The sequence below is a fragment of the Pelodiscus sinensis genome, chromosome 5 (assembly GCF_052426305.1).
Source record: "Pelodiscus sinensis isolate ZL-2025 chromosome 5, ASM5242630v1, whole genome shotgun sequence".
Lineage (NCBI taxonomy): Eukaryota > Metazoa > Chordata > Testudines > Trionychidae > Pelodiscus > Pelodiscus sinensis.
This window is the reverse complement of record NC_143056.1, coordinates 127,669,397-127,693,570: the sequence shown is the minus strand read 5'-3', so window position 1 is coordinate 127,693,570 and position 24,174 is coordinate 127,669,397. Positions and strand designations below refer to the sequence as shown.

The 24,174-nt window shown below is 57.6% G+C and overlaps 1 protein-coding gene across 2 annotated transcripts; it reads left to right on the top strand.

Moving 5' to 3' along the window:
• The first annotated feature begins 158 nt into the window (after nucleotides 1–158).
• Nucleotides 159–23,678, top strand: LOC102451775 (carnosine synthase 1). Of its 2 annotated transcripts, none has more exons than XM_089778761.1 (10): nucleotides 159–352; nucleotides 7,633–7,651; nucleotides 8,692–8,944; nucleotides 9,707–9,796; nucleotides 12,247–12,734; nucleotides 13,053–13,251; nucleotides 14,122–14,207; nucleotides 17,720–17,951; nucleotides 19,236–19,507; nucleotides 21,228–23,678. In XM_089778761.1, the coding sequence occupies exons 1-10, from the start codon at nucleotides 234–236 to the stop codon at nucleotides 22,461–22,463; spliced, it is 2,994 nt and encodes a 997-aa protein (XP_089634887.1). In that variant the 5' UTR covers nucleotides 159–233; the 3' UTR covers nucleotides 22,464–23,678. The 2 variants fall into 2 exon arrangements, with proteins under 2 accessions (XP_089634887.1, XP_089634888.1); XM_089778762.1 differs by having other exon boundaries at nucleotides 159–356.
• The last annotated feature ends 496 nt before the right edge of the window (nucleotides 23,679–24,174 follow it).

Here is a 24,174-nt window from a genome sequence, read left to right as displayed (position 1 = left end):
CACTCATTCCGAGGGACTCACACTGCCCCCTTGCACACTCATTCCGAGGAACACACACTGCCCCCTTGCACACTCATTCCCAGGAACACACACAGCCCCCTTGCACACTCATTCCCAGGAACTCACACTTTGTCCCTTGCACGCGCGGTTCCCTGCCGGCCCCGCTCCCTGGCACTAGCAGCCGCGGCCCTGGACACTGGTTCCCCAGCCCGGCCGGGCGCGGCGCACTGGGCATGCCCCGGCTGGGTTTCTATATAAAGCCGCCTGCCTTAATCCCGGGACATTCCCGGCCGCCTCTTTCTTACCCGGCGCCTGCCAGAAGCTACCGAGCGGGACCCGCTGCTGCACCGGGGTAGGTCTGAGCCTCCGGCCGGGCCCGCTTTGTCCGCGGATGGCGAGGCGGGGGCGCTGGGCGGGGGGTTGCGGAGGGGATGGGGGGCGCTGGGATGCGGGGGCGGGGGCGTTGGCTGGAGGTTCAGGGGAGCCGCTGGGGGCGTAGGTGGCTCGTGGTAGCTCTCGGGGGCCGCCCCGCCCCGCTGACCCCCTCCCACAGGCACCAGTCGCCTGGCTGGAGGGGTTGGGGGCGGGGGGCTGCCGGGAGGGGAGTGTCGAGGGTCCCTACACGGGGTGGGAGCTGCGGGGGCCGCTGGGAGGGGTCTGGGTGAGGGCCGGGGGGACGCGGGGTGGGGAGCTACTGGGGGGTCGGGGCTGTGCGGAGCCGGGAGATGCTGCGTTGGGTTTCCACACTTTCCACAACCCGCCGCGCTGCGCCCCTGGCCAGGCTGTGGGGAGGGGGGGAGGCCTGCTGGGGGCCGCAGTCTCAGGCAGAATCCATGCTATGTCTCCCCCCCCCCCTCCAGCGCAGCCTGACGCGCAGGGGGGAGACGATGCGGGGGGGGAGAGGGGTGATGGGGAGGGGGGGAGGCTGTTCCCGGGAGGCGGAGGGGAACACTTCCCCCCCCCCAACATGGCCAGGACGCAGCTGGGGGGGCTGTGGGAAGTGCCCCTGGACACCGATCACTCTGGAGGAGAAGGCCCATAACTGCACTGGGGTCCCTGGTGTGATCCCCAGCTGGAACTGGAATGGGGGGGGGGCGGTGGCTGGCAGAGAGAGCATGTGAGCTCTGCCCAGGAAGAGGCCATTGCAGTGGCAGGATAGGTGAGTAAACCCGCTCTGCACACCTGCGTGTCGGCTCTGGGGTCACCGAGTCCCCCCGCATTGCCCTTGGGCCGCTAAGTGTAAATGCCCCTCTGGTCCCCAGGGCCTCGCTGGACTGAAGAGTGACCAGGGATTGGCTTTATGAGGGAGTCACTCGGGGTACGTCTACACTACAAAGTTAGTTCGAACTAACTTAGTTTGAATTAGTTAATTGGAACTAAGCTAATTCGAACTAACGCGTCTAGAACTAAAAACTAGTTCGAATTAGCGTTTTGCTAATTCGAACTAGCAAGTCCACATTGAGTGGACCCTGAACAGGGCTTAAGGATGTCCGGAAGCAGTGCCGGCAGGGCATCAGAGGAGGACTTAGAGCGTGGAGATGCTGTCTCAGGCTAGCCGAGGGCTGCACTTAAAGGGTCCCGACCCCCACCCCAGACAGACAGTTCTCAGGGGTGCCCCACTTGCAAAGCAGTCCTGACTTGGATTGCCCGGAGTACCCACACTGGGCACATCACACCACTCGGCCATCAGCCCAGCTGCACTTACCGCAGGCTGCCATCTGGGGAGAGGGGGCAATTGGAGGGCTGCAGGAGAGCTTCCACCCCCAGAAACCCAAAGAGCCAGCCCAGTCCTCCCATTCGGGGGCTCATACCCCATTCCTCCCTCACCTCCTTCCACTTACCCTTCCCTAGCCCCTCTTATTGATGTACAAAATAAAGATAACGTTTCTTCCAACATTGACTCTGTCTTTATTGAACAAAACTGGGGGAGACTGGGAAAAGGAGGTGGGAGAGGGGAAGAGAAAGGCTGGGAGAGGGGAGGGCAACTAACATGATCAGGGGTTGGGAACAGGTCCCAGATGAAGAGAGGCTACAGAGACTGGGACTGTTCAGCTTAGAAAAGAGGAGACGGAGGGGGGACAGGATAGAGGTCTCTAAAAGCAGGAGTTGGGTGGAGAGTGTGCATACAGAAAAGTTCTTCATTAGTTCCCATAAAGAAGGACTAGAGGACACCAAAGGAAAGGAATGGGTAGCAGGCTTCAAACTAGTAAGAGAAAGTTGTTGTTCACAAAGCAAATAGTTAACGTGTGGAACTCCTTGCTGCAGGAGGCTGTGAAGGCTACAACTAGAACAGAGTTGAAAGGGAAGTGAGATCAAGTCATGGAGGTTGGGTCCATGGAGTAGTCTTAGCCAGGGGGTAGGAGTGGTGTCCCTGCCCAAAGTTTGTGGAAGACTGGAGAGGGATGGCACGAGACAAATGGCTTGGTCACTGTCTTCGGTCCATCCCCTCCAGGGTCCCTAGGGTTGGCCGCTGTCGGCAGACAGGCTACTGGGCTAGATGGACCTTTGGTCTGACCCAGGACGGCCATTGTAAGCTCAGGGCTCAGGGTCGGGGGTCTCAGTGGACCCCCTTGATTTTCATGCACACCTGCTCCTGGGTGGCCAGGCTGGCAGCTCTCCTGCCCTAGACGGACACTTTCCTGTGCCTAGTGCGGAGATCGTGGACGAGGTCCACGATGTCCGCACTAGCCCAGGAAGGTGCCCGCCTCTTGCGGTCCTGGGCAAGCTCCCGGGAGCCGCCAACCTGGTCCCGGGAAGAGGGGGTGGGCTGGGGGACATCGGGTGGGTGGCTCTGTGCCGTGCCAGGTGCAGGGTCTGCTGGCTGGGTGCTGGCAGGCTTGCACCTGGCACGGGCACTGTAGCCAGCCCGTGCCCCTTTAAGGGGTCCGGGGCCGGGAGGGGGGCATAGAGTTTCCCTGGTGTTGGCCAGAGTGGCCACCAGGGAAAGCTGGGGAGGGCTAGCCTCCCACTAGTTTGAATTAAGGGTCTACACACCCCTTAATTCGAACTAGTAAGTTCGAACTAAGCGCTCCGCTAGTTCGATTCAAATTCGAACTAGCGGAGCGCTAGTGTAGCGCCTATGAATGTTAGTTCGAACTAACGTCCGTTAGTTCGAACTAACATTGTAGTGTAGACATACCCTCGGAGAGGCTGGAAGGCAGATGGGCCGTGGGTGGGAAACAAATCAACAGAGCTACCAGCACAGCCCCTTGTCTTGAGCCAGCGTTCCCCAGATGCTGCCAGCTGTGTCCCAGAGTCCCACAGAAGTGCCAGCACTGAGCTGTGTCTTCTCAGATAGCACCCCATGAAATGAGTGGGACGGGTCATGTCTGCCAGGCTGGTTACGCTGGGGGCGGTTCACACTGCTTAGGGCGGTGGTCTCAGGCTCTCTGCAGACTCAGGGAGGCACAGCTGTACTGGTCACGCTGTGTTCCCTGTAAGCCGAGCACTTGGATGGCCACCCAGGAGAGATTCAGGTGCCACCCAGCTGATTAGCAGAGTGCCCACAGCTGGCAGCATGTGTTTCCATTGGTGGTACACATCTACATGTGTCTCAGTGCACAGAACAACATTTATTCTTCACACAAATGGAAAAAATTAAAGGGAACATTGCTCACACTGGGGAGGTGGGTTGCAGCTCCCAGTTCTTCCATCTGAGTCTCTGTGTAGACTCAGGTAGCTGATGATGTGACTCTTTGGGTCACATTTTAGAGCCTTTCTCCTCACCCTACCAGCAGGAGACTTATCTTCTCAATGAATTTTTTGACACTGGGGAACAATCCCACGTTCCTGGTTGATTCTCTGTGCCACCATAGAGTGAGTTCCTGTCTGAGAAATACTGCTTTATTTTATGATCCCTAAGCAATCTCCCGTCTGGTGGAGTTGGGGAAATTATTATCGCCCGTTAGGATTATGGAATCAGCCATTTCTTCCTAGCCCTTGGCATCAAGGTTTATGCTAATAACTGAGTCTGTTTTGAAGTCAAGGTTGTAATTTCCAAAGCTGACTAATACCTCTTAAATATCCATCTCCTAAGGAAAATATCCATGGAGTCCTGCAAATCCATGGATATCTGCTTTATATCTGTGGGTATCCGCATCTGTGGATGTCAGTGCGAATATTGGTGGCTCACGTTTGCAGATGCAGATGCAATTTTTGTATCTGTGCAGGGCTCTAACTATCAGAAGTTATGGAACCAAGCCTGGCCTTTGGGCAAGGCGAGCAAGGAGGTTGCCTTGGGCCCCCCACATTCAGGGCCCCACGCTGCCCAGATCCCAGCCTCGCTCACCCAGCCGCTTCTAGGTCAACGTATGCGTTGTGTGATGGGAGCATGTATGTGCTCTAGGGATGTAAGATCCCTTTTAATTGGGTAACTGGTTACTATGTATGGTTAACTGATTAAAGAGGGACAGGTGGGGGGGGGTGTTCCAGCCAAGCTGGGGCATGCGTAGGCCAGGCCCACCATGGACAGGGGATGCTCCATCCAGGCTGGTATGCCTTCCACCAGCGTTGGGCCCTGGGGGGCTGAAGCAGCCCCCTGCCAGTGGCAATCAGGGTGGTGCTCCAGCCCCCACTGGTTAACTGGAACCGGACAACATCACCTGGTAAGGTGATGCTTATGGTTAACTGGTTAGACGTTCACATCCCCAGTGTGCTCCAGCTGAGATCAGGGCCCTGTCACACCAAGTGCTGCAGACACAGACTCACACCAAGGCTAGGGCCTGTTGCCACACCAGGCACTGCACAGACACACAGTGAGACAGTCCCTGCCCTGATGTGTTTACTATCAAAATGGCCAAAGGCTCATTATTGCTCTGTTGTGGGAAACTGAGGCAGGGCTATGTAAGGGGCTTGCCCAGGGTCATACAGGGAGGCTGCGTGGCAGAACTCAGCATTGGAGCCAGGTGTCCTGCATCCGAACCCCTTCAGCGCAAGCCCCTCCTGCCCCGCTGGAATAAGGGGAACTCCAGTTCCGCCAGTGCTGTGAGCTGGACCCCAGCCCATCTGCTCCCTCGTGTGGAGACGCTGGGGGGGATTGTAAACAGGGGAAAGGGAGCTCGCTGTATGTCATTGTCCCAGCACTGGGGGATGGGTGAGGGGGGCTTGCTCACTTGCGCCCCGGCAGTGACCCCAGGTGGCCAGGGGTTGGTTTGTTTGTAACATGTGGGGCTGGAGTCACAGTTGCTACAAGCAGGCACAGACTCAAGTGGAGTGATGCTGGTTTTGATTACAGCCGGGGACATGGTGGCTGGCTCCATTGACTCCCATGGACTGATGTGGGCTGGCACCAGACCATCACTGGCTCACGGGGTAGGGCAGAAATCAAAGCTGCCCGGGACTCTGATACTAGCGCCAGAGGCACCTTCCTGCAGAGCCCCATGCGGGACCCAAGTGTCACCCAGTCAGGCCCCCCTCCCGCAGGGGGTGGCATCGGCAGAGGGGCAGACAACAACCAGCTGATGGGAATTCTCCAGCTTAGCAGCCCCTGTCCAGTGCCCATCCTGCCTGCACAGACACTGTGTGGAGGTGCCACGGCCCTGCCTTTTACTCTGATGGAAGCCAGGCGGGGTGGAGCCAGTGCGTGCTGCTTCCCGTGGCCTGAGGGCAATCCTGGCTCATGGGGCACTTTGCCTGAAGCTCGCCACACAGCCCTGGCCTCTCACAGGCCCCGGGGGTGGGGAGGGGAACGCAGGGCTTGGCTAGGGACGCACAGCCTTTGCTGCGCTGGCTGACTGGCTGCATGGGCCCTATAGTGACGATCTCTCTCCCCAGACCTCTCCTGTCCAGTCCCACCAGGGAGGGGCTGCCCCCAGCCTGTCCCTGGGGACGAACTGTCTCTGCCCCTCATTTAATTTCACTTAATCCAGTTTTTCATCCCTGTGCCCAATGATTGTTTTTGGGGGCTGGGAGCCAGGGAATGAGACAGATGGAGGGCGGGAGGGAAGGGCGCCCAGTAAGGAGATTCCCACCCTCCCCTGCCAGAGCTGCACATCCCTGTTAATCCCACAGGGGAGGGGGGCAGAGAAGAGAGGGGGTCACCTCGGGTATGCCTATCCCTGTGCCCCTCTGGGAAGCTCAGGCCTAACCCCCTCTGAGTTCTGCTATGAGCATGGCAAGGGTCTCTCACTAGGTGCAGTGATGCAGCCATCTCTGGGGTGGAGCCTGGCTTTGTGTATATAGGGAATTCCTCACCCCGTGCCGAGATACTGCTGCTTCTGGGGTGGGGTCTGGAGTGGATTAACCCCTCGCCATGCGGCTGCACGCCTGTGCGGGAGAGGCAGTGGGAAGACGTCTGAGGAGGCAGAATGGAATTGCCTAGGACACCTCAACTCCTGTCCAAATGGGACCCTTGACGCCGAAGGACAGGGCTGCCGTGTCTGTCCAACAGGCGGCATCTTGTGGCACGGCGCCTCCTAGTGCTGCCCTGGGGTGTGGCGGGTAGCACTGACTGCGAGGGGAGAGCGCCCCCTACTGGGCTCCCCACCTCACTCTCTGGAGCACAGCACTCCACAGTGTCCCAGCTCCAGCCCAAAGGCCCTGGGCATGGTGCCTGGCAGGTGAAGGACAGGGACTGGCTGAGAAGAGCCCCCCACAACTGGCCCAGGAGCAGCCCACCTGACCCTCACCAGTGGGGGCGGAGGAGAGTGGGGAGACGTTTGCCTGGCATCGCTCTGCTGGGCACGGCAGCTGCCGGGGAACAGACCAGACAGGAGGGAGCTGCTGGTGGCCATGGCTCAGGACTCCTGGGTTCTGTGCCCAGCTCAGGGAATGAGGAATGTGCCAGAGATGCTGCCTCTTGCTCTCAAGGCTCCTTCACCCTGTTCCAAGGATAGAGGTCAAAGCCCTGCCCCCTGGGGATGATCCTGCTTCACCAGCTGGGTGTGACACCAGCCTCAGACTCCTGGGTTCTTGGGATGCTGGGGTTGGGGGAGCTCTGGTTCCTCAGCTGCATCCCGGGGAGAGTTCAGAGCCAGTGGGGCGGGGAGGGGCCCTGCAGCCCCTGCTGAGCCAGCAGGAGGGGGTTGGGGATTAGCTTAATCCGCCTCTGCCTGAGGCGCTGGGGATGTCGCAGCTCAGTGGCTGTGAGGAGCAGCTGGGACATGGGCCCAGACAGGAAAGCAGCCCCCTGGCCAAAATGCCCCATCACTGACCCTCAGAACAGGGGCAACGTACCCAAAATGCCATGGGGCAGTGTTCCCTGTAAGCTGTATGCTTGTGCGGTTTCTTGGGAAAGATTCAAATGCTGCCTGGCTGATTAGCAGAGCACCCACAGCTAGGGGTTTGTTTCTACTGGTGGTGCACATCCGCACGTGCCTCAGTGCACACAATAAAATTGATTCCGCACATGGATGAAAATGAGAGGGAGCATTGCTGGCGGGGAGGGTCACAGCTCTGCCAATGCCTCTCTTCCCTGATCCATGGCACAGCTGTCCCAGTCCTGGAATTCAGTAGTGGGTGCGGGGGGCTGATGCTGGATCTGCCCCAGCTGAGTGGGTGAGGTGCAGTGTATGCTGGGGAGCGGTGAACAGCACATGCAGTTGGCGCCTGCTGGCAATGGGTGACAGGCTGTACCTCATTGTCCATGGAAACATGAGACTGGTCCCAATCTCTCTCTCTCTCTTTCTTTTGCAGCCTCTTTGCTGGCAAGATGGTGAGTTTGTCCCACTCGTTTCATTATCAGTGGGAAATAGGTCAATGGAGGGATGATAGGAGTTACTATAGAGAACTTTCTGGGTGTCTGGCTGATGAGTCTTGCCCACATGCTCAGGGTTTAGCTGATCGCCATATTTGGGGTCGGGAAGGAATTTTCCTCCAGGGTAGATTGGCAGAGGCCCTGGAGGTTTTTCGCCTTCCTCTGTAGCATGGGGTACAGATCACAGCTAGAGGATCTCTGCATCTCGGGGTCTTCAAAGTATTTGAAGGCTTCAATATCTGAGATATAGGTGAGAGGATTATTCTAGGAGGGGTGGGTGAGATTTTGTGGCCTGCACTGTGCAGGGGGTCGGACCAGATGATCATAATGGTCCCTTCTGACCCTGGAGTCTGAGTCTGAGTCTCCCCCAGCCAGCCCCCCTGCCCTTCCCCACGTCACCAGCCACCCCCTCTGGGCCCTCTAGTCCTGACTGGGATCCAGTAACCTTAGCACCATGAGCAACATCAGTCTTCTGGCCCTAGGGCTGCCAGGGCACTGCTGTGGGGAAGCTCACAGCACCGGAGCCCCAGCTGTGCAGGGCCAGGGGGCTGTTGCACAACAGCTCTGGCAAGGCCTTGCGTTGGGTGTGTGGTGGAGAAGAAGACGCGTGGGGGGTGCCAGCGTGAGGCAAAAATCTCTCCCCCCCCACCATCCCTTCGTTTCTGTTCCTACCCTCCCAGCTCACTGACCCTGGCGGATTGCTCTATTTACAGCCTTGCTCCTCAAGCTGCTTAGCTCGGGCTCCACGTGACCCGCCCCCTTTGGGGAGGAGAAGAGATGCTTTGTTTGAAAACCAGCTCCTGCCCTGGCCTCTGCTGCCCCCAGGCAGCTGGCACATGCCTCACCCTGTGGGGATTCACCCCCAGCCAGATCCATAGTGCCCCCAAGTTGGATCCACTTCTTGGGCACGGGCGCTCACCCTCCCAGCACTGCCCCCCAGGGAGAGCCGTGCCCTGAAGCACCAGGGCTCGCCCTCCCAGCCCCCATCTCCGTTGCAGGTGTCGCTGGATCAGATCAATGTGGATCAACCCCTGACCCTGAAGGAGCTGGACTGGGCTGAGCAGGGTTCCCTGCTGTCACTCAACCTTCCACGCCCCTCCTGGCGCCAGGATGTGTCTCTGAACTGCAAGTGCTCGCCGGAGGACACCCAGGTGCACACCTGGACCACCTACTACTACGACCTGCTGCAATGCACCCTGCAGCAGGAGGGGCTGCCAGAGACAGTCGACCGCACCAAGGAGCCCCGAACAGGTGCATGCCAGCTCTCCCAGGGGTGCCACCATTCCTGGGTGGGGGTCACAGGGCTGGGGGCAGAGCCCTCTCCTGTGGCCCCAACCCAGGGGGATCTGGGAGCACAGCGCCCCCTAGTGCTGGGCTGGGAGGTGGGGCATAGCTAGGTGAGGCGAGCAGCAGCATAGTGCCCCCTAGTGCTGGGCTGGGAGGTGGGGCATGGCTAGGTGAGGCAAGCAGCAGCATAGCGCCCTCTAGTGCTGGACTGGGAGGTGGGGCGCATCTTGGTGAGGCAAGCAGCAGCATAGCGCCCCCTAGTGCTGGGCTGGGAAGTGGGGCGTGTCTAGGTGAGGCTAGCAGCAGCATAGCGCCCCCTAGTGCTGGGCTGGGAGGTGGGGCATGGCTAGGTGAGGTGAGCAGCAGCATAGCGCCCCCTAGTGCTGGACTGGGAGACGGGGCATAGCTAGGTGAGGAGAGCAGCAGCATAGCGCCCCCTAGTGCTGGGCTGAGAGGTGGGGCATGGCTAGGTGAGGTGAGCAGCAGCATAGCGCCCCCTAGTGCTGGGCTGGGAGGTGGGGCATAGCTAGGTGAGGAGAGCAGCAGCATAGCGCCCCCTAGTGCTGGGCTGGTAGACTGGGCACAGCTGAGCTATGGAGGACAGGTGCATGACATCCCTTAGCACCAGGCTGGGAGACGGGGCTGGGTTATGGAGGACAATCACATGGCACCCCTTAGCGCCAGGGTGCAGCGGCAGGACGCTAATTCCTCCCCTGTCTCTCTTAGGGTTCAGCTCAGTGGACGTGACCATCTGCATCTTGGGATCCCCAACCTCGTACCTATCTGTGCTGCTGGAGGGCAGCTCTCAGTGCCCAGGTGAGGGCCACAGCCTGTATCCCTGCAGTGCCCATGGGCTGCAAGTTTCTCCTGCCCAGGAATGGCTGGGAATTCGGTGCCACTTGCCCTGAATGCCTGGGCTGACGGGCTCAGTTGGGGTCACCCCGGGACAGCTGAGGGGACTGTAATAAAATGTAGAATGTTAGTGTTACCTCAGACACCCCACCCCCAAAGAGACGGGACGGGACCTCACTAGGCCATCTAGCCCAGGCCCCGTCACTCAAGGCAGGACTAAGACATAACTAGACTATCCCTGACAGCTGTTTGTCTAAACTGTGCCTGACAATTAGACAGTTTTTCTAATGTCCAACCTAAACTGCCGTTAGTGTGATTTAAGGCTATCGTGTCTTGCTCTATCCAAGAACAATTTTTCACCCTCTTCCTTGCAGCAGCCTTTTATGTACTTGAATTCAGCATATGTTTTAGCATTCCACCCTGGCCACCATCCTCTGATCGTTAAGCCAGCCTGCCAAGCCCCAGTCTTCACTGGGAGCAGAGTTAAGGTTGGGCAGCAGCAGAGCAGTGACTAAATGCAAGCGTTTATTAATTGACTTTCTGACGTGTTTCTTAAGTCTTCCAATTCCTCACTCCAGCTGGAAGAAAAAAAATTGACTTATGGTGTTCTAACAACACCCATTCAAGTGGCTCTATACCATCCACATTCTGGGTTAACAACATTTTTAATCTAGGAATTTCCTTCCTTTTTTGGTTTACAAAAAGGAAACATAAGTCTCTTCATTAGAGCTGTGTGACTAACAAATGTTTCTGTTCGCTGTTGGCTCTGGAAAAACACATTCAAGGAACCAAAATGTAAAAAAAAATGAGTTTGGGGCCCAATGAAACACTTACATATATTACACTTTTCGATTCTGCACGTAAACCAATATGGACAAGTACGCACACACACAGAGTAAGGTACAAAAATCAGTTTAGAAAAACGTCACGTACAGAGTGTTTGAGAGGGGAGGAGTTTTAGGGAAATCCATGCAGGAGAGGTATGCAAAAACATCAGGCAGGAAATTTGCTGCTGAGGAGCATCTTGGCTTTGTTAGATGCTTGGCCCCTTAACTGCAATTCGTCAGGGATTTGCCTTTTGCTGGCCCTATGGAAATGCAGCCAAATTTGGTCAGGTTGTCAGCCTTTGAAAAATCGGACTGTGCACAGACTCAGGAAGGATTTGGGCAGCTACGTGCTCTGAGGGCTCTGCCCTCGCTGAGCGCCCCGTCCCCTCTGCCAAGTGCCAGCTCCACAGAGTGATGGACATACTCCAGCCTGGGACTGCAGGGGCTGAGCAGGACTTCCCCACTCATGGCTGATCCTGGCTGCGGTGGTGCCAGGCACCGGTGCTGAGAGCAGGGGCACTCGGTCTCCTGTGCTCTCAATGACCTGCCTCCCTACCCCCGGGCCCAAGCAGAGAGGGGAGGAGGCCTGAGGAACCAGAGGGTGTCTAGGATCAGAGGGGCTGGAGGGTATGTAGGCCAGAGGAGGGTGGATAAGACAAAGAGCAGTGGGGGAGGGATATGGAGAGGGTTGGGTAAAGGTAGACGGGGAGTGTGTGGGACGAACTGCCAGGAAGTGGGTGTGGGGTGTGGGCGGAAGTGACGGTGCAGGAGCGTGTTGGGGGATTGGTGGGTCCAGGAGGGTTGTAGGGTGCAGGAGCAGGCTGGGGTGGAGGAAGTGTTGCCTCTAAGATTTTCCAACCATGAACGGTGTGAGTTTTGGCTTGTGCACCAATATTGAGGTCATGTGCACTGGTTTGGATGAGTGCCACCGTGGCACCCAATTTATCAACACACACACCTTCCTAGCCACCGGAGCAGAACTCCTTCCCCCCACCCTGTCATGCAGCAAGTCCCATTCCCACCCTCAGCTGCCAAACCAGGCCCCGGCTCCCTCTGTCATGTAGCAGCCAGACCAGGCCTCCCCACCAGCCACGTGGCTGCGGCAGGTCCCAGTGGCTCCCCCTCACATGCTGTCTCAGCCGGCCCCACCCGCCAGAGCAGCCGTGCGAGTGCTGCTGTGCAGCTCTCCAGAGGAGGTGGGCGGGGGAAGAATTTTTTGTGCGTGGCTGCACAGGTGAACACCTTAGCGGGAACTCGGGGGGGTCGGGGCAGGAAGTAGGGGGCTGGTGCGCCAGCCCTGCGGAAGAGGTCCACCGGGGTGGGGGAACAAAGGGCTTAAGCACCAGCCCGTGCTCCCCAATGCTGGGGGGGGGGGCATCCCCTAGCCTCAGGGGCTGGATCCAGGTGAGTTGGGGGATGGATCTGGTCCCTGGGACATAAGTTCCCCACCCCTGCGTAAAGGAAGGTCAATTCATAGCTGTATAAATCGCAGCTCCCTGCCTTTCCGCTGGCGATGTAATTGAACAGGCTGTCTTCCTCTCTGCTCCCCCATCCTTCACCATCACCCCCTTTTCCTTCTCCCCCCAGGGAACATGCTGCTCTGCCTGTCGCCCAGCTGGCTGGCCAAGGTGCCCTCAGAGCAGCACCCCGGCGAGTCCTCCCTGCTGGTGTCCAAGGCCGTCTCCTTCGAGCTGGGCAGGTGCACCTACCTGGACGAGTTCTCGCCCCCGCGCCGCGTCACCTACTTCCTGGGCTCCTTCGGGCTGTGCAAGGAGCACAGGCAGTTGGTGGGGGAGCTGGCTCGCGACCTGGACTGCCCCACGGGGGGCTCGGGGGAGCTGGCCCGCCTGCTGGAGGACAAGCTGCTGACGCGCCAGTTGCTGGACCAGCGGGCCCGGGTGGGGGTGCCGCCCACACTGGCCTTCACCTTCAAGCGGCCGCGCCCGCTCCGGGACGTGACCGACGAGCGCTCTGTCCGCATGGTGGAGCTCAGCGGCAAGGAGGGCCAAGAGAACCTCATCCAGGAGGAGATCGAGGGCTTCCTACAGGGCCGTGCCATGGAGCCCTACAGCCGGGTGAGCCTGCAGGAGAGAAGGGGGGGCCAGGGCCCTGCAGCCAGGTGAACCAGCTGGAGTGGAGCATAGATCCAGCAATGGGAGTGGACCCCCAAGAAGTAGGTGAGCCTGTGGAGGGGGGGGCCCACATCCAGCAGCGGGAATTAAAAGGGGTCCTACATCTGAGGAAGGGGCCCCTCTCGAAGGGAAGATCCAAGGGGAAAGGAGAGATCCTGTGGGTAGGGATCGGGATGGGAGGGGTCCGCTGGGGCAGGGAGGCTCTATTGTGGGGCTGGGTATGGTTGGCCCCACTGAACGGTGCACTGTCACCCCCTGCAGGTAGTGGTGAAGCCTTCGGGCTGGCGCTGGAGCGGGGCCCACGCCGTGACCTTCCACCCCAAGACGGAGGAGGCTGCTGTGCTGCAGGCCATGCTGGTGCTGCTGGAGACCCTGGAAGAGGAGGAGAGTGCCCTGCTGGAGGCCTTCATCCCCACCGCCCGGCTCACCCAACTCGAGTCCCCTGGCAGCTCCTCGCCAAGTAAGGGTATTTCCCGGGCTTCATTTGCATAAGCGGGGAACCGCCATTTTTAAAACCCCGCTGGTTCGAACCCCGTGCAGCGTGGCTACACGGGGTGTACCGGTAGTTCGGAATAGGAATCCTAGTCCGAACTACCTAGTTCGTGCCCCGTGTAGCCGCGCTGCACGGGGTTCGAAACAGCGGGGTATGCCTACATTACCCTCCTAGTTCGAACTAGCGGGGTAGTGTAGACATACCCTTACTTGGGGTCCCCTGGCTGGAGAGGCTCTCGCCTCGTCACCTGCCCCAGCAGCTGCCACGAGGCACGGCGCTCCCCCCCGCCCTGGCCTGGCCTTTGGAGATGGCGCCATGTCGAGATCTGGAGGGAAAAATCAGGATGCAGCTGGTGTTAGCCTGGGACATGGGGAAGGAAGGGGGGCTGCCATATTGGAATTCCCACAATCCCCTGGGCTGGCTGCCACTGCCCTATTGCGCCGGGGGGCACAAGCTGTCGTACTGAAATCCCAGAGTCCCCTGGGGCCGTGGGGGACAGCTGCCGTGTGTTCAGGGAGTGGTGGCCCTACCAGAATCCCTCAGGACAGAGGGCACCACTCTGTGCAGCTGATTTGCATGAATCCCGATGCCATTTCTTTCTCTGCCCCCCCTTGCTGCTGCTTTCCATCTCTTTCTGCTTCCCGCCTCTGCCCTGCTGCGTTCCTCCACCCCTCATTTGTGACTCATCTCTCCCTTCCATGCCTTCCCTTTGTTTTCTCCACCTTGTCTCTTTTTATCCTCCCCTTTTTATCCTCCACGTCGCGCTCTCTCTGTCCCGTTTCCCCCTCTTTCCTTTCCGGTCCTTCTGACCCTTCCTCCCCACCTCGCCCCTCCCAGGCAGCACATCTCCGAGGCCTGACCTGGCGATCCGGATCTGCACTGTCGTCTGCAAATCCTGGGGTGACCAGCCTCTGCTGAGCAAGGTAACGGGGCACCCGTGAATACGTGCCCCTCAGCCCGCCCTGCCAATGCAGCTGGCTGGGCCCCAAGCCCCATTGTAATCAAGGTGGTCTCCTGGGGATAGGGTAGTATTGCTAATGGTGCTTGCATACCTAGAATTTTGTAGGATGCGCCAACTGCGGGCCTGCTGACGGGGGTGGGGGAGCAGGGGGAACAAATGGGGCAGTTGCCCCAGGACCTGGCAATTCAAAGGGTCCTGGGGCTCCCAACTGCTACTGTGGTGACTGGAGCCCGGGACCTTAAAATCACCACCTGAAGGCTCTAAGGGCCGGGGGTGGGGGCTCGCCCTGGCTCCACCCCTTACACTTGAGGCCACGCCCCTTGCAAACATGTGGCACTGCCCCCCTCTTTGCCCAGGGGCCTGTGGAGGCTGTTGGTGGCCCGGCCAACTGAACCATGGCAGCACCTGGAATGTAGAATGTACGAAGTGCACAGCTCTCAGATGGTGTCTAGACTACAGGGTTTTGTCAACAAAAGTCCACTTTTGTCGACAAAATTATACCTACGTCTACACTACCGCAGAATTTTGTCGACAGCAGTAAACCTCATTCTACGATGAATAACGCCTTTTGGGTACGTCTACACTACAGCGCTAATTCGAACTAACTTAGTTCGAATTAGTTAATTCGAACTAAGCTAATTCAAACTAACACGTCTAGAACTAAAAACTAGTTCGAATTAGCGTTTTGCTAATTCGAACTAGCATGTCCACATTAAGTGGACCCTGAACAGGGCTTAAGGATGGCCGGAAGCAGTGCCGGCAGGGCATCAGAGGAGGACTTAGAGCATGGAGATGCTGTCTCAGGCTAGCTGAGGGCTGCGCTTAAAGGGTCCCGACCCCCACCGCGGACAGACAGTTCTAAGGGGTGCCCCGCTTGCAAAAAGCAGTCCTGGCTTGGAGTGCCCGGAGTACCCACACTGGGCACATCACACCACTTGGCCATCAGCCCGGCTACACTTGCCGCAGGCTGCCATCTGGGGAGAGGGGGCAATTGGGGGGCTGCAGGAGAGCTTCCACCCCCAGAAGCCCGCAGAGCCAGCCCAGTCCTCCCCATTGGGGGCTCGTTCCCCATTCCTCCCTCACCTCCTTCCACTTAACCTTCTCTAGCCCCTTTTTTTGATGTACAAAATAAAGGACAATTGTGTTCAAAAATGGAATCTGTCTTTATTGAACAAAACTGGGGGAGACTGGGAAAAGGAGGTGGGAGAGGGTAAGAGAGAGGCAGGAAGAAGGGAGGGCAACTAAAATGGTCAGGGGTTGGGAACAGGTCCCATATGAAGAGAGGCTAAAGAGACTGGGACTTTTCAGCTTAGAAAAGAGGAGACGGAGGGGGGACAGGATAGAGGTCTCTAAAAGTAGGAGTTGGGTGGAGAGGGTGCATTCAGAAAAGTACTTCATTAATTCCCATAAAGAAGGACTAGAGGACACCAAAGGAAAGGAATGGGTAGCAGGCTTCAAACTAGTAACAGAAAGTTGTTCTTCACAAAGCAAAGAGTCAACCTGTGGAACTCCTTGCTGCAGGAGGCTGTGAAGGCTACAACTAGAACAGAGTTTAAAGGGAAGTGAGATCAAGTCATGGAGGCTGGGTCCATGGAGTGGTATTAGCCAGGGGTTAGGAGTGGTGTCCCTGCTCAAGGTTTTTGGAAGGCTGGAGAGGGATGGCACGAGACAAATGGCTTCGTGATTGTCTTCGGTCCATCCCCTCCAGCGTCCCTAGGGTTGGCCGCTGTCGGCAGACAGGCTACTGGGCTAGATGAACCTTTGGTCTGACCCAGTACGGCCATTGTAAGCTTAGGGCTCAGGGTCGGGGGTCTCAGTGGACCCCCTTGATTTTCATGCACACCTGCTCCTGGGTGGCCAGGCTGGCAGCTCTCCTGCCCTAACTGGCCACTTTCCTGTGCCCAGTGCAGAGATCGTGGACAAGGTCCACGATGTCTGCACTAGCCCAGGCCGGTGCCCGCCTCTTGCGGTCCCGGGCAAGCTCCCGGGAGCCACCAGCCTGGTCCCGGGAAGAGGGGAAGGGCTGGGGGGCATCGGGTGGGTGGCTCTGTGCCGTGCCAGGTGCAGGGTCTGCTGTCTGGGTGCTGGCAGGCTTGCACCTGGCACGGGCACCGTAGCCAGCCCGTGCCCCTTTAAGGGGGCCGGGGCCGGGAGCGGGGCAGAAGACTTTCCCTGGTGGTGCCCAGAGTGGCCACCAGGGAAACCTGGGGAGGGCTAGCCTCCCACTAGTTCGATTTAAGGGTCTACACAGCCCTTATTTCGAACTAGTTAATTCGAACTAGGCTTAATCCTCGTGGAATGAGGATTACCTAATTCGAACTAAGCGCTCCGTTAGTTCGAATTAAATTCGGACTAACGGAGCGCTAGTGTAGCGCCTATGAAAGTTAGTTTGAACTAACTTTGTAGTGTAGACATACCCTCAGTCAGCAGAGTTCTGTCGACAGACGGCGTTATTGCAGCTACACTGTCCTTTATGTCTACACTCTCATGTCGACAAAGTGGCTTGCTTTGTTGACAGAACTGGATGTAGTCTAGACGCTCTTTGTCAACAGTATCTGTCAACAAAGCCTCTGTCAACAAAAGCCTGTAGTCTAGATGTACCCTCACAGTCGTCGTGTGCAGTCAGCACGCACCTCACTTCACGTGCCCTTGCTTTACGTGTGTGTCACCTTAGTAATGCTCGTTAAGAAAAAAACTAGGCAGACGGAAACCAGCAGAATCGTAGGCAAGAGTAAATAAAATGTCTTCTGGGCTGCATGTAGAACCCCATGGGCCGCATGCTTTGCCCACCGCTGCTCTACCGGGTGCCAGCTCTGGCCAAGCAGGGTGCAACTGGCTGGCTGAGGAGGGCCAGGAATGCGATGTGAGACTTTTCTTCTCAAGGGGGCACCATCTCCAGTCGGGTTCAAGGGTGCGGGGAGTGTCTGGCTCAGGGAGGCAGTGAGTGGGGTATGGGGGTCTTTCCTCTCTAGGGGGTGCTGGCTCCGATCTGACCCAGATGGGCGACTGGCTGGCTCAGGGCAATGGGTAGTTAGAGCGAACTTTACATTGGTTTTTGTACCACATTAGTCATGGATGTCAAATGAATGATGAGCAAAAATGTCATCATGGAAAAACCTCATCACCATTGTTACCTGTGACCTTTGAACCCAGGCCAGGTGGAGGTCAAAGGTCATAAAATCACCTTTGCCCTTCTGTCTGCAATGTGTGCCGCTGACCTTAGGCTGGGGTTATTTTTTGTCTCACGTTTTCCCTCTGTCCACCTTTGCATATGGTACGTTCCATTTCTTGAGCGGGAGGTAAGAACCTCAGCCAATCAGGGCTCGTGGAACAGTGTGGCAAGGGAAGGACTGATTGGCTAGCATGAAGCTTGCTCACTAGATGACCTCATAGGCAGTTCCAAGTGCATGTGGTGGCAGGGGTGTGTGTGGAGGTGGGGGGTTTTCATGGTGCCTGCTTTTCTCCCTCCCCCAGGTGGTTTGCAGTGTGGGGCGGGCTGATAAGCCCCTGAAGCACCAGGCCACGGTGCCCCAGAGTCTGGAGAGCAGCCTGCGGCAGCAGGGAATGACAGATAAGGCCCAACTTGCGGCCATCCACGCCCAGGTCAAGCATAAGGCTGAGGCCGCTATGACGGCCTTCCTGGAGATGGAGGCGGGGCTGTCAGTGGAACAGCGGGGAGGCCGCCAGGCCCAGACTGACATGATTGGTGAGCTGCCCTGTCAATCATTGCCATTAACTATTTAGGGGAAGTCACAGATTCACAGGGAGAATTCGGAGCAGGGGCTCCTCCTGTTCATCCTCTGGGAGGGATGGGGCAGAGCTGGCTGTGTTGCCTCAGCCCCATAGAGACCCCTTGCTACAGGCGAAAGGAGCCCTCTGCTTGCCCAGCATAAAGGACCTGGCCCTAGTTTTTTGGCCACGTGGTCTGGTAAAGGATCAGGGTGCTGCTGCCCTTGGTAGAGACAGGGAAGGACGGCACCTTCACAGGGAGGGCTTCCCTGGCCAGCTGGGCTCCTTAGATGATAGATGGAAAGCTGGCTGGATCGTCGGCTCGATGGGTAGTGATCAACAGCCTGATGTCTAGTTGGCAATTGGTATCAAGTGGAATGTCCCTGGGTTGGTCCTGGGGCTAGTTTTGTTCAACATCTCCATTAATGACCTGGATGATGGGTTGGTTTGCACCCTCAGCAAGTTCGTGGATGACACTAAACTGTGGCACGAGGTAGATACGTTGGAGGGTAGGGATAAGGTCCAGGGTGATATAGACAAGGTGGAGGATTGGGTCAAAAGATTTATGATGAGGTTCAACAAGGACAAGTGCAGAGTCCTACCCTTAGGCTGGAAGAATCCCAAGCATTGTTACAGGCTGGGGAGTGACTGGCTTAGCAGCAGTTGTGCAGAAAAAGACCTGGGGACAATAGTGGACGAGCAGCTGGATATGACCATGTGCCCTTGTTGCCAAGAAGGGTAATGAAGACCATTAGTAAGAACGTTGCCAGCAGGTTGAGGGAAGTGACTATTCCCCTTTATTCGGCACTGGTGAGGCCACAACTGAAGTGTTTCATCCAGTTTAAGACCCCCCACGTCAGAAAGGATGTGGACAAATTGGAATGGCTTGTCAAGGGAGGTGGTGGAATCTCCGTTATTAGAGGTTTTTAAGTCCTGGCTTGACAAAGCCCTGGCTGGGATGATTGAGTTGGGGTTGGTCCTGCTTTGAGCGGGGGTTGGACTAGATGACCTCCTGCGGTCTCTTCTATCCCTACGTTTTTAATATTCTATGAAGTTTTGTGGCCTCTCCTCTACTGGTGGTCAGACTAGATGATCACAGGGATCCCTTTTGATCTTGGAATCCATAAATGTGCTTGATCTAGCTCCTCCTGCAATTCCCATGGTCAGGGTCTCTGAATTTGTGTCTTGCTGTCTAGTTGGACCTGGCTGCTATTGTGTGCCCATCCTGGCCATTCCCTGGATTTGGCTATTCCTATTGCAGGCGTGGATTTCCTCCTGACTTCATCAGAGCAGATGCTGCAGCTGGTGGCCCTGGAGATGAATTCTCAGCTGTGCCTGGAGACCTGCGCTCTCTTAGAGTCCATGGGCCAGGCAGTGGGGATGCCGGCAGGCGAGTCCTCGCGCCCCCTGGTGGAGACGATGTTGCGACGTGCGCAGTGCCACATCATGGAGGGGAAGCATGTGTTGGTGATCGGGGCCGGAGGAGTCAGCAAAAAGTTCGTCTGGGAGGCTGCCAGGGCCTACGGGCTAAAAGTAAGATGCAGAAACTGGGCCCTGTGCTGCCCAGCGCAGCCCCCGCCCTCTGCCACGGAGCGAGGCTAAAGGAAATGGCTCTCCATAGCAATGTGTCTGAGCCACCAAGGCATGGCCTGCACTGGGAAAGACAAAGCCAACTGAGGAGAGTGGGAATTCATCCGCACACACTTTCCAGCCGCTGTGGGTGTCCTCTCAGCCTCCTCCCCCGACATCCTAGCTAGCTCCCAGCATCCCAACCACAGAATTGCTTCCCCCTGCATCTCAGCCAGCCCCTTCTGACATACCAGCCATGGGGATGTCTCCTGACTACCCGCCCCCACATTCCAAGCACAAAGGGGCTGGCCCTGCATCCCAGTTGAAAAGAAACTGCACCCAACAAACATTAGAGGGGAGTTAACCTTTCCCTATGCTATCCAAAACTAAAAAAAATGTTTGGCTAGAGTTTCCCCTACAATATGTACCAGTTCTGACTTACATACAAATTCAACTTAAGAACAAACCTACAGTCCCTATCTTGTACGTAACCTGGGGACTGCCTGTAATAATAATAGAGATTGCCTATCTCCTAGAGCTGGAAGGGACCTTGGAAGGTCATTGAGTCCAGTCCCCTGCCTTCACAGCAGGACCAAGTACCATCCCTGACAAATTTTTGCCCCAAATCACTAAATGGCCTCTGGAAGGATTGAACTTACAACCCTGGGTTTAGTAGGCCAATGCTCAAACCACTGAGCTATCACACCCCCCAGGGTAAGGAAGTTCTTCGCCTATGGTGAACCAGGGATTATCTGTGCTGACCCCTTGGCAGGGTAGGTGCTGGGACTCTGACAGTGGAGCAATATGGAGAGTAATTGGGGGCAGGCTCTGTGGGGTGCTGAACTGGAAAGGACATCAGCCAGAGTATTAACCATGGTTACTTTTATGCTGGTGGCTGCTCCAGCTCTATTTCTTAGGGCTACAGTTCAGACCCTCATTGCTGAGGGGGTGGAAATGCATCATGGGGCACAATGGGGAGCCCTATAACATCTCTGGATGAGAAAATCACCTTTACTCTGACCTCTGGCTGTCCATCCACCATCGGATCCATTATCAGCCTCGCCTGCAGCCCCAGGGTCACTGGGCCATGTGTGCCTGTCAGAGGCACAAACCCCTCTCAGTTTCAAATCAATGGAACCGTTCATGCAGCCTGCAGCTCTCGCTGTCACTTCCTTTGAGACCATACCCCCCTTTGCTCTGCTTGGAGGCAGTCTGGGCACAGGGAAGGGTGGAACTGAGTGTTAGCCAGGGAAGAAGTACTAGGGCAGGGGCTGGGGGAGAGGAGATAAGTGCTTGATCCCAGACAGAAAAAAATTAGGTTCCAGCCCAAATACTGAACTGATGCAAGTACAGTCGGATGGTTGCTGCAGTCGGTGTAATGGAACAGTCTGTATCCCACAGCCCAGCACCATGCCACTGTGGGAGCCAGGGGCAAGTAGCTTGGCCCATCCTCAGTCCTAGTGGCAGGAGAAGGAGGGGGGAGGTGGGAAATTCTGCCCACAGCCTGGAATGGTAGGACATTCCTACAAAAGTGATCAGCAGTGAAATAGTTAATAGCGTTGCTGTCTTTGGGCTCCAGAGTGGACCCTTCGTGCAAGGGTAATTAAATGTCCACACCGATATCATTAGGGTCCAGAGTCAACACGCTCAAGCCCTTCTCTGTGTCCCCCTCCCTCTGCTCCAGATCCACCTGGTGGAGTCGGACCCCAACCACTTTGCCTCGCAGCTGGTGCAGACTTTCATCCACTACGACATCACAGACCACAAGCGGGACGAGGAGCATGCCCAGAGGCTGGTGGCGCTGGTGCGGGAGCGGGGCCTGCACCTGGACGGCTGCCTCTCCTATTGGGACGACTGCATGGTGCTGACTGCCCTGGTATGTGAGCAGCTGGGCCTGCGCTGTAGCCCGGTGGCCGCCATGCGGGTGGCCAAGCAGAAGAGCCGCACCCACCAACACCTGCTGCGCCGACGCAAGGAAGTCCCACCTGGCTGGGCCTCAGCGGTGCTCTATGCCGTGCCCTGCTGCCACCTGGAGAGCCACGCGGACGTGGAGCGGGCCGCCCGCCACCTCTCCTTCCCCGGGGTCATGAAGCTGGAGTACGGGGCGGGCGCCGTGGGGGCGAAGCTGGTGGAGGACGTGCAGCAGTGTCACCTGCACTTCGAGAAGATCTCCCAGGACTTGCGGGAGGACACCGATCACCCGGGCATTGGGCTGGGCTGGGGCAACGCCATGCTGCTGATGGAGTACGTCTCCGGCACAGAGCACAACGTGGACATTGTGATCTATGACGGGCGCATGCTGGCCGCCTTCGTCTCCGACAACGGGCCCACCTGCGTGCCCCGCTTCACCAAGACGGCAGCCAGCATGCCCACCTGCCTGGCACCCGACCGCGAGGCCCAGCTCGTGCGCGCTGCCTACCAGTGCTGCCTGGGCTGTGGCCTCACCGACGGCGTCTTCAACCTGGATCTCAAGCTGACGGCGGCCGGGCCCAAGCTCATCGAGATCAACCCCCGCATGGGCGGCTTCTACCTGCGCGACTGGATCCAGGCGATCTACGGGGTGGACATCATGCTCGCCTCGGTCATGGTGGCCTGCGGGGTGGCCCCGCGGCTGCCTGCCCGGACCCAGCCCCACACCCACCTGGTGGGCGTCATGTGTGTGGTGTCGCAGCATCTGCAGGCCCTCAAGTCCACCGCCAGCGTGGAGACGCTGCAGGCGCTGCACGAGTGCGGCGTCATCCGCCTCAACCTGCTGGAGGACAAGCTCGTCGCCCGGGAGTACGAAGAGCCCTTCTGCAATGTGGCCTGCGCTAGTGCCAGCCGCCAGGAGGCCTGCCTGAAGGTGCTGGGTGTCTGCCAAGTGCTGGGCATCGACTCGCCCCACTACCCCGTCTCCCACTTCCTCTCCCACTTCAAATAGCACCCAGGGAGCCCCCCGGGGAGGGGGCCACCCCCGCTGCCTCTGTCCTGTTCTCCCAACTTCCCCTCGGGCCTGCTGGGCTCAGATCCGGTCCTGGAGGAGCCCCCTGCCTCCCCTTTCCAGGTGTGACCCCATCAGCTGGGGCACTGGCCTTTGCATTATGTGGCTCCTCTGTATCCCAGTGGCTTTGGGGGCTTTTCCAGCGCTTGCCCCTTCCCCCCAAAAGGGAGCTCGGTGCCCCCGGTGTCATTCTCTAGTAGGATCCATGCCTGTGTATGTGTGACGTGGGATTTCATCAGCACCCAGCCAGCAGACCCTGCACCTGGCAGGGCTCGAGCCAGCCACCCGATGCCCCCCAGCTCTCCCCCTCTTCCCGGGACCAGGCTGGCGGCTCCTGGGAGCTTGCCCGGGACCGCAAGAGGCGGGCACCCGCTAGGGCTAGTGCATACATCGTGGACCTTGTCCACAATCTCCGCACTAGGCACAGGAAAGTGGCTGGCTTGGGCAGGAGACCTGCCAGCCTGGCCACCCAGGAGCAGGTGTGCATGAAAATCAAGGGGGTCCACTGAGACCCCCGACCCTGAGCCCTGAGCTTACAATGGCCGTACTGGGTCAGACCAAAGGTCCATCTAGCCCAGTAGCCTGTCTGCCGACAGCGGCCAACCCTAGGGACCTTGGAGGGGATGGACCGGAGACAGTGACCAAGCCATTTGTCTCGTGCCATCCCTCTCCAGCCTTCCACAAACTTTGGGCAGGGACACCACTCCTACCCCCTGGCTAATAGCACTCCATGGACCCAACCTCCATGACTTGATCTCACTTCCCTTTAAACTCTGTTCTAGTTGTAGCCTTCACCGCCTCCTGCAGCAAGGAGTTCCACAGGTTGACTCTTTGCTTTGTGAAGAACAACTTTCTGTTACTAGTTTGAAGCCTGCTACCCATTCCTTTCCTTTGGTGTCCTCTAGTCCTTCTTTACGGGAACTAATGAAGAACTTTTCTGTATACACCCTCTTCACCCAACCCCTGCTTTTAGAGACCTCTATCCTGTCCCCGCTCCATCTCCTCTTTTCTAAGCTGAGAAGTCCCAGTCTCTTTAGCCTCTCTTCATATGGTACCTGTTCCCAACCCCTGATCATTTTAGTTGCCCTCCCCTCTCCCAGCCTCTCTCTTCCCCTCTCCCACCTCTTTTTCCCAGTCTCCCCCAGTTTTGTTCAATAAAGACAGATTCCATTTTTGAACACAATTGTCCTTTATTTTGTACATCAAGAAAAGGGGCTAGGGAAGGGTAAGTGGAAGGAGGTGAGGGAGGAATGGGGTATGAGCCCCCGATGGGGAGGACTGGGCTGGCTCTGTGGGCTTCTGGGGGTGGAAGCTCTCCTGCAGCCCCCCCAATTGCCCCCTCTCTCCAGATGGCAGCCTGTGGCAAGTGCAGCCGGTCTGATGGCCGAGTGGTGTGATGTGCCCAGTGTGGGTACTCCGGGCAATCCAAGCCAGGAATGGTTTTCAAGTGGGGCACCCCTGAGAACTGTCTGTCCGGGGTGGGGGTCGGGACCCTTTAAGCACAGCCCTCGGCTAGCCTGAGACAGCATCTCCACGCTCTAAGTCCTCCTCTGATGCCCTGCCGGCACTGCTTCCGGACATCCTTAAGCCCTTTTCAGGGTCCACTTAATGTGGACATGCTAGTTCGAATTAGCAAAACGCTAATTCGAAC

Coding starts and splice junctions, on each gene's coding strand:
- LOC102451775 (XM_089778761.1), top strand. CDS start 234: ATGCCCCGGCTGGGTTTCTATATAAAGCCGCCTGCCTTAATCCCGGGA. Junction 9,797..12,246: donor GGGCAGCTCTCAGTGCCCAG/GTGAGGGCCACA, acceptor TTCTCCCCCCAG/GGAACATGCTGCTCTGCCTG. Junction 12,735..13,052: donor CCATGGAGCCCTACAGCCGG/GTGAGCCTGCAG, acceptor CACCCCCTGCAG/GTAGTGGTGAAGCCTTCGGG.